Source organism: Osmerus eperlanus, chromosome 14, assembly GCF_963692335.1.
Source record: "Osmerus eperlanus chromosome 14, fOsmEpe2.1, whole genome shotgun sequence".
Lineage (NCBI taxonomy): Eukaryota > Metazoa > Chordata > Actinopteri > Osmeriformes > Osmeridae > Osmerus > Osmerus eperlanus.
The window spans coordinates 3866851-3880930 of record NC_085031.1 but is presented as its reverse complement, the minus strand read 5'-3'; the positions used below and the strand labels follow the sequence as shown (position 1 = coordinate 3880930).

General features: G+C 43.6%; 1 protein-coding gene across 8 annotated transcripts in view; it reads right to left on the bottom strand.

The window, feature by feature from the left end:
* Window positions 1-13313: 13313 nt before the first annotated feature.
* Window positions 13314-14080, bottom strand: part of fcho2 (FCH and mu domain containing endocytic adaptor 2) — a 39932-nt gene continuing 39165 nt past the window's right edge. For all 8 annotated transcript variants that reach the window (XM_062478955.1, XM_062478956.1, XM_062478957.1 and 5 more), the window contains one exon: window positions 13314-13962. In XM_062478955.1, the coding sequence (XP_062334939.1) occupies window positions 13940-13962 (23 nt within the window). In that variant the 3' untranslated portion in view covers window positions 13314-13939. The remainder of the gene's footprint in view (window positions 13963-14080) is intronic.

The following is a 14080-nucleotide window of genomic DNA, read 5'->3' as shown; positions in this document are numbered from 1 at the left end:
CGAGGTTTACTGTCTGATGCTCCTCGAACAAACACGTGTGTGTGTGTGTATGTGTGACTGTTTCATTCTCTTTCTACACAGACACAGACCTGCTCGCTGGGTGGCGACACTGCTGGCAAGCCGACTGAAAACTGCAAACGACAAAAGTTGGAACAACAGGAAGATAATTCAGATTTGATTGGTTTCACGTGTTCTTCATAAATAACAAAGCTTTCCTGTGCCTCCAGCGTGTTTTCCTGCAAACATGGAATCCATTTGTCCCCCCGTCCTCATGCCCTGACGTAGCACATCACACCCACACACACGCACACACAAACACACACACACAAGCGTAGGGCTGGCCCACCATTTTGGCAGGCTGGGAGACTTTGATATAGCGTCAGGAACTTATTTTAAAAAGAGCCACTTTTAGCTGCTAAAAATAGTTGTGAGAGACCCAGAGACAGAAATACAAATGTCAAATGTCAGATGTGTCTCCCTCATCAACGAATCAAAGACTGATAATTATAACTAATGGCAAGATGGCAACTCTGTGCCCTCTGCAATGTGCCTTTAATAAAATGGTTTGTGTGCGCACGTGAACACACTGTGTATACACACATCCAGTACTGTAATGTACGCAGGGCTGACATCATGCATGGGCCGCTCTACCACATATGCCAACAAGGGTTTACTTTGTTTCTCTCTCACACACACACACAGCATCACAGTGACCATATTACTCATTATTATTATTCCCATATTAGCACAGCGATCCAATGTAAATTTTCTTACATCCCTCATCAACAGTTCACAACTAAATGTGGCATATTGGCACAATGCTTCTTTTAAGGACATAATCAATCCATTTCATCTGTAATGTTTAGAGTATTGATAAATGTTATTTTTCACTGTGTTAAACTTGGAGTATGTATTGATATTATTCATCATTTAAGTAATCATGGTCGAATCTGAAGGTTTAGTATTACCATAACCCCTTAGGGATTCCTGTAGTAGTTCAACATTAATAATTTAATCAATTGTCTGGTATAGATTTGTTGATGACTTGTTTTGTGCAGAATTCTAGTAATTAGATGCTTAGTTTAGAACTTGGGAACTTGATATCATCACATGTTTGTGATTCAAACTGCCTGCTCCCGGCCTTGTGTACCTCCGTTCCCTCGTGACCTGCGATCATTAGCACATTCATCTCCATTTAGAGAACCCTCTAATTAATCGCCTGTCGATACCGACGTTCTCGTGAGATATTGTGGTAGAATTGTCTGTGCGTTCGTCTGGAACCCTTTAATTCTGGAGTTGTTTAACGTTTGACGTGTTCCGTAAGGCTTTCATAAAACGGCGCAAATTCTACAAAACGGTAAAATAATGGGCCTTGTCGGCCACCCGCATTTTACTGTGCAGTAAAATTAATGGAAGTCACATTGCACTGCGGTTTATGCATCTACAAAGACTAAAGTCCCGGTTGGCGCACGGTTTAAAATTGTTTTCGAAGTAAGAATTTGCACTTGTCAACTTTTGTTTTGGCAGGAGTTAGGTTTATCTTCATTTTGCTTCAACTCAAAACTGTAAAGACTGCTTTAAATGTTTTTAAGTAGCCAATGAAACCCACACTTATTCAGGGCCAAAGTTTACCACATGTTCCAGCCGAGGTGACTCACCTGCCTTCTCAAACGAATTCCCTTTTTGTAACTGTAGCTTTAGAGCTTGAAGATGAATAGTGAACATTTATTGAAGTTAACAAATTGTTATTAGCTTATATATACAAAATCTTGAGCTCATGGATGTTTGGGGAAGTGGGGGCATACACTGAGACTAGGAGTGCTTGCCAGGGACAAACGTGATTATAGCCCACTGTCAAGGAACAGGTTTCAACTTTGCTGGCATCGTTTTTCAGAATCGTTGATTACATTTATTGGTCTTTAATTGCATCCTTTACTCACGTACGTAACGTTTTTGTTTGCCATGTAGGCCTACTTGTGATGATTTAATATGTATTACTTATAGGGCCTACATTTCTTGAAAGCTTAGATTAGTATCAGCCCGAACATAAAATAGGCCTAATGACTTTAACCATTTTAATTTCCGTTGGAAATGAATGGATCTTAATTTTCGATAGTTTGGACCCACGCCACAGTAACTATAGGCTAAACAAGCCTACAACAGTAATCGTAGGTGTGAAATAATAATTCCGGCAGTGTCCTTCTGCGTCAACTCTCAATGAATTACCTTAAGAGCATCGAATATTCGATAGCCCATTATATCTAAATATTTCTTATGTAAATGTGCGTTTTGACGGTTAAAAATAAATAGGCGTAAGCTACAGGGTATATTTATTTTATATGTCAATAAATTATTTCATATATCAACAAATATCCAAAACTTAGTCTGGATAGGCCATATAAAGTTAGGCTACATAGGCCTATCTAAATGTAACATGTTATTCATTTTTGAAGTATAGCGACTACTTTAGAATGGTTATTATAATAGCCTAATAATCAGTCCCGTTTTTAATATAGGATATTCTAAGCTACTATGTTATTGTTTATTTATTCATTGTTTTGGTTTGTTATTCCGGCTGCCAATAATTAGCCTACCAGTGAACTGTCTTGTTTAATATTCTCCGACAGAGCTCGTCGGTCCTGACCCAGTGACAGCTCGACCTATCGATTCCCTCAATCTTCCAATTCCGCCCCCATGTGGTTAAGTTACACTTGTGTCTAACCGGCTGCAGCCCGGGAACCTTAATGCAGGGGTGCGCCCTTACTGCCTGCGTCTGTCTTAGACACATTCGAATCCACTGAGGTCTCAATCCTGAAGGAAAACAGCCCGTAACGTCGAATTTAACTCAATTCCGCCCCGCATGTAAAATAAACATGCCTAGAGTCAGACCACTTCCACTACAAGGTTCAGTTACCGCATATGCCCGGGGAGATCTTGCTACGTGGTACGAAAGCTCGAAACTACTTGGAAAATGTGCATTTCATTGCGTCTCAAGGACATTTTTATTGAAGTCTATTGAATAATAACAGTTCTTGGAGCTGTTGGACCAATTTATAGTGCTCAGTTGGATAATTATTGTGTTTCATTTAAGAAATACAATGCCCTTGATAAATACACGTGTATTCATATGAAGTAAAAAAAATTATATAGCCTATGTATATATTGTGTTTCGGATAGGCCTGACAACTACAGAAACAATAACGTGCACAGTCAATACTTTAGTCCAAATGGGCGCGCAAGCATGCCGACCATCCTGTATTCATCATTGTTGTGTTATACAATGCGCATTTTTCTGTGTCAAAGTACAATAACTGTAGTTCATGCCGTCATATTGAGCCCCGTTACATGTGGTCAGTCGGCACTGATGGATAGATATCTTCATAAGACGGTGGTGGAAGACGGGTAGAGGTGCAGTCGTCATCGGAGTCTTTTCCGTTGTCCAGCCTCTCTTCGCGCGACCTACGGCGAATATCAAACATAACACATCCTGAGGACACCATGAAGGTCTGGTATGGTAAATCATGAACACTGCATGCTGATATGCTGTAGGCCCCATTAAATCATGAGCACGGGCTGATCTGGTCAAGCTCATTTGGATGTCACTTTGCAGGTACATTGTCAGAATGTAGGCCAGGCCTTATAATGTGGTAGAACACACTAGCCTATATAAAATGGCCAAACATTTCAACAGTTAAAATAACTTTAACCTTGGGGCAATATGCAGTACTATTATAATATTTATCCAACTTGCTATTTTCCCACTCAAACATTAACTTGTTACACAAGAGTTCCTCCTTGTTAGCTTTGCTTGTGAAAAGCCATGCTCAACAACAAATAGTGCAATGGCTAACACTTCCTCATCCATTATATGAACAAGTTCAGTAAAACAGTACGTGTTATTATATCTACTCTCTTTCCTCTCAATTTTTCCTTTAAACCTTTTTTCCAACATATTGCAATTTATTGTTTGCGTTGGGCTGGGTTTGAAAAGGCATTTTAATCCTAATGCTTGGTGACAAGACTTACATTTTGCTGTGGTATTTTCCCCTATTTGTGCTCTCTCATCACATCCTACCTGCTGCCTGTTGTGGCGCTCAGTGTGATGTCATCGTCGGCGTTGAACCCCTGGTTCTCCGCTGGACACACCGTGTAGTACCGCGGGGGAAGGTTTAGGGCAACCGCATTGGCCGGGCTCGCGTCTTGGGTGACGGAGGCATACGGTGGCGGGATGTACTGCATCACCGCGGCTCCCTGGAACACGATTGGCTGATTGATGCTGTTGAACAGGAACGATTGGACCGGTGCCATCTGCTCCACGGTGGGGTCCGTGTCTTCGTCCGGCTGCTCCCAGCATCCCCCGCAGGTTATAAGCCTGAACTTGCAGATGCTGATGAAGACGAAGCTTCCTCCCACAGACAGGAGAATGGGCCCCATTAATTGGCTCCAGCCTTGGCTGTGGTTGTGGTCCAGGTTGAGCCAGCCCATTGCCGTGAAGGTCATGCCCACCAGGGTCATGAAGATCCCAGAGAACAGCAGCGTGGCACCCGTATTCTCGCTGTCCGACGCGGCCCCGCCGCTGGCATCTAAACCGGCAGCCAGGGGCCCGGGAAGGATGGTGGCAAGGGTCAGAGGGACGCCACCGGGGGATATGACGTCCACGCTACGGCCTGTGTCCACCCCGTAGGCTACGGTGCTGAGGGCAGGGTCGGCCAGAGACTGCTGCCCCAGCATGCTCTCCAAGATGCTGAAGAGGCCGTGTCGATTCTTGAGCCCAAGTGGTCTGATCCGGGAGAGGCTGCCACTGCAGCGTGTGTGTGTGTGTGTTTGTGTGCGTTCAGCCATTCCCTCAATCACAAGTTGCAGGTTGAACTCCTGAGTGCGTCCATTGAGGCACTGGTTAACCCAAGACAAAGTAGTTACAGGTTAATCTACACAGTGCTGGTCCTTTGTACCTCATGGTTCGATGTTCCCATTCCTGTTAAGGCCTTAGAGGGCAGCGTCCCTTCCTAAGTGCGTTCAAACATTAAGTGTCAACCCCTCGTGAAGACAAACTCTGGACACCTCTGGACATTATGACTCTGCATACTTGTCATTTTCATCAATGGATGAGGGAGGTTTAGTTACGGTTTCTAGACGGGCTAAAGTTCAACCAGGACAGTAACTCAGAGCCTGAAGAAAGGCACACAGGCATACTGGGCTATGACTTGAAAAACAGACTTGAAGAAAATAATTGTGCCATGTATAAATGATGCTCTTGTTTAAAATGTTTTGTGGTAGAAAGTTGTTAGGCATCAATGAAAAGCTCTTTGCCGGAGCAGGGCTCAATCATATTTGTTTGATTTCACTTCATCAATTACTGAGGTAAAACTCGACTCCACTGCGTAGATCTTGTATCAATATTTGAATCAGTTTAGTCAGAATACCAAAGGCCCCTAAGAGTTCAGGAAGGGAGCCTCGCGTTTGAACAGACAAGAGGAGGGTTTGAAGTCTGTGAAAGACAGAGAGTGAGGAAGGGAGTGTGTGTGGGGGGGAGGGGGGGGGGGGAGGGGAGGAAGGGAGGTGCCTGCACGCACAGACCATGGAACGCGAGCCACAATCCACCTTGTCAAATATCATTTCACACGCTCGCGTCACCGACCGCGCTGTTGTACATAACTTAGCCCATACTGCAATAGCCGAACAATCAGTGTAGCATGTAGAGCGGAGGGGCTTAAAACACTGGCAATCACGCAATACAGTGTCACAGGGCCAGGCATAACGAGCCGAGCGCTGAGTAAAAAAAAAAAAAAACGCACGGCACGCAGGCATTACTGCCACCGCCTAAAAGGGGCCTCACCACTTAACTCTAGGTGCCGGGGCAGATTCACCACGCTAGCAAGTCTCTTCAAACATGCAACTATGGAGAGAGAAGTGTGTGAGAGATAGTTAGAGTGTGACAGAGAAGAGAGTGAGAGATGAGACAGCGAGAGGAGGAAGAGTGGTTGTAAGTTCATCCATGTCTATTGGTAGGCTAATAAGTGCATGACCTCTCATTGTCACACAGCACACAGAGGCCTGTTCCTTTGGTATGGGCTGATTGATGGATGAAGAAGCAATTATGAGTCAGTATCTGGAAATGGATGGGGCATGTAACTGGATCCAGTCCAGTGCTTACTCATTTTCCTGACTCAAGACTGATTTGCGACCAAACCAGATGTCAGATATACAGTTTATGTACACAATATTTTAAACCACATTTGTATACTCTTCTCTAACTATACTAAAGCAAACCTGTTCTTGGTGTCAGTATAGGTGTGGTTTAGTGTAGGTCTGGGTTAGTATAGGAGTTATATACTAACCCGTTAACCAGACCTATACTAACCAATACCTACACTACCACAAACTATAGTTTATAGAAACCAATATTTATATACAGTAATAACACAGACTCGAGTATATACTAAACCAGACATGCTAAACCAGACCTATACTAAACCAGACTATAGTATCGTAAACCAGACTATAGTATATACTACATCAGACCTATACTAAACCCGACCAACATCAATCCAGCCCCTCTGTGGTCTCCTGCAGCAAGGCTAGAGGACCAGCCAGCCCTGTACCACAGCAGAGACACCTATCGTCATGGATTATTCATCCCCAATGCAAACACAGTGACATCCAAACATGTTTTTCACTTGAATTTCCAAGCAGTCTGCTGCCATCCCTTAGGAGCGCTCACACTGGCCCGGGCGGAAGTGCAGCGGCAGGGATCGCGTGTGACAGGGCCTGCCTCCGATCGAAGAGAAGATCACGCGTGACTTATTGCTTGGCAAGACAAAAGGATCTCATTTGAGGAACCACAGGCTCTGAAACATTCAGGTCTCACCTGCTGGCTAAACCCGTCTGCATGTGTCTGTTGATACAGTATGTGTACAAGTGGGTGTATGTTTTTTGTGTATATATAGTACATACTATATGTGTGTGTGTATATGTATCTGTGTGTGTGTGTCACACTAATAGACCCAGATAACTGTACAAAGACTACATATGAGCACCAAATGTTTCAAAGAACCCACTAAAAACTAGAGCTCTGCAGATTCTTTCAATTAAGAAAAATCCAAATATTTATAACCAGAACATTTCCTCTCTGTGTGCTGGTGTGTGTGTGTGCTGGTGTGTGTGTGTGTGTGCTGGTGTGTGCTGGTGTGTGTGTGTGTGTGCTGGTGTGTGTGTGTGTGTGCTGGTGTGTGTGTGTGTGTGCTGGTGTGTGTGTGTGCTGGTGTGTGTGTGTGCTGGTGTGTGTGCGTGTGTGCTGGTGTGTGTGCGTGTGTGCTGGTGTGTGTGTGCTGGTGTGTGTGTGTGTGTGCTGGTGTGTGTGTGTTGTGTGCTGGTGTGTGTGTGTTGTGTGCTGGTGTGTGTGTGTGCTGGTGTGTGTGTGTTGTGTGCTGGTGTGTGTGTGTTGTGTGCTGGTGTGTGTGTGTTGTGTGCTGCCTCACTCAGGGGGCAGATTGATCCTCTGTGTTTATGCTTCCATGCCCTTTTGGCCATTCTGCCATTGGCTGACTTAAACCTCCTCTTTCAAACACACCTTTGAAGGCTTCAACTTCAACCCAAAAAGAGCGGGTGTACACTAGTGTCACATACATCAAACACCAACCATCTCTTCTTATGAAATTGTAGTGATTTCACATTCGAATGCATTAAACCTCATTAAAGATGATTATCATATGAATACATGCAAAAAACATGTCATTTTTGTGACTGGATGATGAGCTTTAGGAAATCAAAACACTCCTCCATTACCCCCCCCCCCCCCTCTAACCCCCCCTTCTCTGATCCCCTCCCTTTCCTTCGCACCTCTCTCCCTCTTCCCCACTCCCTCCTCCCTCCCTCTCGTGAGAGGCCAGTAGCACACTCCGTCTCCAGCTCTACAGTACGCTAGTCACCCCCTCTCCTTGCCTGTCCTCACAAAGAAGGGGTGGGGGGGGGGCACCCTCATCTCTATCGCCGCCACACCCTGTTTCACACTATTGTCTTCATTCAATAACACCAGAAGGACCCCACCTAAAAGAGGTCAACTTCCCCTTAGGTGTCTAGCTGTACTGTGTCATATTATCTGATGAACTGGAGGTAAAGGGGTGAAGCGTTGAAGTTACGGGTGAATTCACCAGCAGACGAGGCTGCCGGCGAACCACAACATGTGGAATGTTGACTGAAGTAACCGCCTCTCGAACGTCTTTACACAGGGAGAGCAAGGGAGGGGCGAGAGAGAAACTCCTCGAACGTTTAGCGGTCAGAGGGTGGGGGAGGGAGAACCTGCCATATAAGATGGGACCGTTTCTCAGTCCCCCCCCCCCCCACACACACACACGCACACACGCTTATCATGACAGATAGCCTGTGACGTGCCTCAGCTACCCAGGCACGGAAGGCTCGCTCGCTCTCTCCTCTGCTCCATCTCTACAGAGCTGGCTGGTAGGGTGTGCTCTGCACGCAGTGGACACGCCACGATCCCCCCGCCGTGGGACTGGGAAGGGGAAGAGGACAGGGACGAGTTGGACCAAGACAAATAGGAGAGGAAGGAAGAGGCTTGCTCCTCTGATAGATCCCAGTTCTAACTTTCAACCTGACCTTCCAACCAACCTAAGGCTGAACAGGAATCAGAAACAGCAGGGGGAAAGAGGAGGGGGGGGTGTTGAGAGACAAGCTCACCACAGCTTCTACAGCTGGGGGTTCTGAAGCTCAGCCAATGGGAGAGTCTGGACTAATTCACCTCGGCAGATGGCCAATCGTATCAGTTCCAGCCACTAAATGGATTGGACGAGATTTCATGGGCAATCGAGTCCCGGGGAACAAACACACACACACAGCTTTCCTTCCCTCTGTATGCTGCCACTCTTGTTATGGTTGGCATCTCTGGGCTGGGCAGAAAGAGGCGCTAATTAATGCCTAATGCCCCCCACATTTTAAACAAGGAAGTGACTGAGCACACCATGACATCATAACAAAAGCATGGAGGACAAAGCATGGAGGAATCTTTTTCAGTTTAAGAGATAGGCACAGCTTGGTTAGGCTTGGGAACGGAATGAACCGACAGACAACACAAAAGAAGAAGAGACAGATTTTCGTATGGATTTTGGGTGTCAGAGACCACAGAAAACCACTCTAATTATGCAACGACAACAAAAATCTTAAGACCAAAAGAGATCTTCTCCATGATATTGGACAGCCCCTGAAATCTGCGCCTGTTTCCAGCGAGAAGGGAATTAACTTACAATTTCCTGCTCTGTTGGTGGAAAATATTAGAGCTTGTACTCTTGGATGACAATTCGACCGGTTCAGGGTTTTGAATTATACTTAAGAGGTCTTCTGAGGGTTGAGGGTTGGGGTGGGAGGAGGAGGTGGAAGCCATATTAATGCAACAGACTTACACCATCACTGTTTGTTCAGATGGCTTTACTCAGGTTGGAGAAAGAGAAAGAAAAAGGAGAGATCAAATAGGAACATCAATTACAAATTGACCATAAACGTTACTGATGTGGTGCTCGCTCTCTGTCTTGAGAAATAACTCAAGTCTACGGCTCCAGTGGGCCGTTGGACAAACAGGAGTGTGACGGAGGACAGAAAAGGCCAATTGCTCCCCGCGCTCCAGGCTCATACCATCAGCTGCGGCCCAGACTCGATCAATCCACACCAGATAACATCCACTTAGCTGTGCCAATCTAAGACCCAGACCCAATTAATCCATACCAGATGGCCTGTCTCCAGCTGTGACTCAATCAATCTATAGCAGCTACATAGAGTACAGTTCACACTAACAATACATGCTGAACTAACAGACAGCCTCAATCTATGCCAGAGATGCTTCTGTCTCTGTGTATCTCTCTCACAGACAGACCCAGGCTGAGTGGGGGGGGGGGCAGGGATGGAGCCCACTGATGGCTCACACATGTTCCTGAAGAGGGACGTACGGAGGGCACAGAGAAGCTTTATTTCAATTTGCATGAAGGTCTGGGAGAGCAGCAGCTGGGGCATTAGGCATGACTTGCTGTGTAAATATGCATCGTGAGGCCGCGAGTGCACACGCACGCAGGCACGCACGCTCACTCACACACACATACACGCACGAATGCAGAGATTTCTTAGAACTCACACAGGCTCATATTCACACGCACCATTACCATGTGATGGCATCAGCATCTTCAACTTTCATCATCATTTCATCATCTTAATCACTGAGACAGCCCAAATTATTCAATTTGCATAATTGATCTGGAGATGTTAACTTAATAGAATATTTATTCATATAACAGTTTTACTTTAAAATGTTTATAGCCATTGCACATGACCCCCTTGGAACCACCTTAACCCATTCCTTACACTGCTTCCATCAGGTTACAGATATACTGTATATCCCTGGCCTGGAAATAGGCATGCTTTGGTATATTCTTCTCCCTCTGCCATAGCATCGTTAAACAAAACATCCCAGTGAATTCCATAAGGAAAGATGCTAAAGGTAAATAAGTATGTACCTTATGTTGTGTTATGTGTATTTTGTAACTATGTCTAATCTATGTGTTCATATGACTCTCTGTATAGACTGACAACACTTTTCCTTGGGAAAGTAGGCCTGCGATAAAGAATCCCCGGTAGCTCATCTATTCTGTCCTACAGACTCATGAAGGCCTACCAGAGACACTCCCTCACATGATCTGAGAGTTCAGTAAACCTATATATTCCCCATCATGTTATGTCCTCCCTAAAATCATAAAGGAAAAGTATATTGTCATAACCTGTTGCTTGTTTGCTTAAAACTCTTGGGGAATTCTGCTTGCTCGCCATGTCTGTGAGCGGGAGATGCAGTGAGATGAACATAACGAGGTCTCTGCGAGGTCAGTAGGTAAAAACTCACTCCTCCTGCATTTGTTCGGAGGAGAAATTGCCATGACTGTAACACAGCGCTGCAACTAACAAGGTACTTAGCCTGCGCACGCTTATTGACTTCAGAGCCTGTCTCCTCTCTCCTCTCCGAACACGATCCAGCCAAAGTACAGAATCTGACGACCCGGAAATCATTCTGTTGACCGAAACCCTTCACTACCTCTCTCCGTATTGCGTAGTACATAGCTCAAAGCGTGTTGTTATACAAGTGCTCCAAAAATATTTTAGATAGATTAGGCCTACTGAATATATGAATCTTCAAGTGCTCATTAGTGGACACATATGACACATATAGGCCTAAAACCGTAACCAGAATAAGTATCTTAAGACACTGATTAAAGAGCAGGCCTTTTTTGTAATTGCAATTCTGCCTACTCAGATTGCGTAATCCAGTGAAATGTCATCATAATCAAGTAAAATTTTAACATTTCAAATTTAAAAAAGCACACGAGACCATCCATTAAGTAGTCATTTTTATATATTTGTATATATTCATATATTACACATTTAATACAGGCACATTGAGAAATCATAAAGTGAAAACGAAAAGTGGCTGAGATATCGGTAAAAATGTACATTTTATGAGAATCATTTACGCTGAATTTGCTCTTTTTATTCTCCTTTCGACAAACATACAAAAAAAGGTGACAAAAATGCCTTGGACAATTTCATTGAGTGTTGTGTTATGAGACAGCAAGAACCAGCTTGCTTTACATTGCATTCAGGTCCATTGTGGTTCTGTAGGAGGTCTCAGTGACTTCATAGAGATAGTTGGAAAGAATTTACAACAGTCACTTTAGGAGATTCCCACAAATAATCCAGATTTGATATGTACTTTATGATAAAAAAAAAAAAGTATTGTATTCTATTTCGTTTTCGTTTTGGGCTACCTTGCATTATTTGGTTGAGTGACGGAGTGAAATACAGCATTTATGAGATGGCGAGATACTTGGACTGTTCTGAAAGGGCACCCCATCTAAAGTTATCACCTGGATGCACTTCTGGCTGAAGGTCTAGTCTCCATCAGGCTACAATTATTCTTGAATTAAAAGCATACGATTAAAAAGACCACTAAAATAGCAATGCAAAAGGTTCATATTACAAGATATTTGTGCCAAGTACTGTGTAGAAAACAACCATGTTTTACATACAACCATTGTTTTACAACATTGTTAACAATAATAACTTTTGTTGTTTCATTAATGCATCAGTGAATCAGACATAAAGACACAAGGCCGGATGCCTGGACAGTTTCCAACTGCCCTTAGAACAGGAAGGCCTTTCGATAAAGAATCTTCACAAACGTGTTTTTATCATTTATTCTCATACTAGATTTGATTAATGTCTAGTAAACCATGTGAGAATCACACAGTCATCATACACTTGAGGGATCCTTTGCCTGCTGATGGAATAGTACCAAACCATGACTAGACACAGTAGGTATTGTAGGCTACTTCCTGGCGTAGCACCTGCAAACCCCTTTTCATTAGCCAATTAGCAACACCAGTCATTGTTACTAGGTACTACAGATCCAATTAGTGACTGCATATTCTAATCATGTGGATGTGAATTTCACAATAAAGGCTTTGGATGAAAAGAGGCAGATAAAGCCCTGTTTGACTGACTGGTAAATAAGGTTTCTCTAAGAGGAGCAAGTCTCTTTACTGCTGATTTTCAGTTGGAATAAGGCAATAAGTCATCTCTAACTATTGTGTCTTAGGTCAGAATCAAGTACCACATTTGGCAGTACAGACAACTGAGGAATATCTCCTCAAAGTTGTCAACACCTGTTGGCTTCAGGTCTGTTTAAGGCATTTCAAGAACTTAATGATTTGGCCTCGTTTTGACTCCACTGGATATTTGACTAACTCAAGTATTGAATACAATTTTTAAAAGATTTTATATTGATAGAAAAGACACCGAAACATCGTCATCGCAAAAGGCAGCTACGAGGTTTGGAGAGATTCTACTGGGCCAAACCTCTCTGGAAGACAAAGGCCTTTGGGTTTAGATAAAATTCGTAAGACAGGATTTTTCCCTTCGGTATCCGAAAAAAAAAGGTTTTTATATTAACTGGCTCAAGATTGGTGCTTTATTTTTTGACTGTGCTTTTGCATACAAAAGAGAAAAGAGAAAAAGCTGTAGGCACATTTCTCCACAGAATCGTCCACAGTTCAAACAGGCACTGAGGTCAGTTTAGTAGTCATTTTTTGCTTTTGTATCAGAGTACTTGTTAAAATCGACAACACAATGACAACGTATCAAGGTTTGAGCCATAGATGGTTGAGAGAGGACTGAGTTGTAGTTTGAGACAGCTTATTCACTTAATCGCTTCATTGCACATGATCGGATAAGAAGGAAACCAGAAAAGATGACAAGGCAAAAATAAAGAGTTCAGTCTGGTAAATTAAAGCAATCAGCAATTGCATTTACAGTGGAGAGAGATGGAAGAATGGATGAAAAAAGAAATGCGAGTAGTTTACGTTCATATCATCTTTTCTGTGTTCGAGCTTCGATGAATTACAGAAAGTAGAGATTGTTAGTGCAGATTTTTTTCTTTCATTTTTTTTCTTTTTAGATATAACATAGATTTATATATAATCCATACATTATGTTACCTATACAACACATACTACATATCTGACTTTATAAAAGTCAGAACAGGTCAGAAAGCATCAGACCCATCTCATTACTTTACATTTGCTGACAACTCCACATTAGTTCTGTCTGTTCATTTCTTTCTTTTAAATTCGAAACAGTGTTGCATACCCAGTGCGGTGTTCCTGTAGTCTTCTCTCTAACCAAGGGGAGGGGAAGGGGAACCTGGCCTGAAAATGCACGGATGGTTCCAGAGAGTCAAGGCCTGTCCCAAACTCCCCCAAGATTCCGCCTTCATCCTTCATCCGAAAACAGGACAGAAAGTGAGAACGTGTGAAAGTAAAACAAAGTAACTTAGTTACTAACCCTAACCCTAGTTGTATAGAAGCCGTTGTGCTCAAGGGAGTCCAGGTTTGTCTCAGCAGTCTGCCATGTAGCGCCCTGCAACGAGGCACACAAGAAGCTCACATTAGTCCCATTCTAACCTCGTGTTTCTACACAAACACATTTTTGTCGGCCGCTCTCTTTGTCTGTTTTACGATAAACAAAAAAAAAGCAT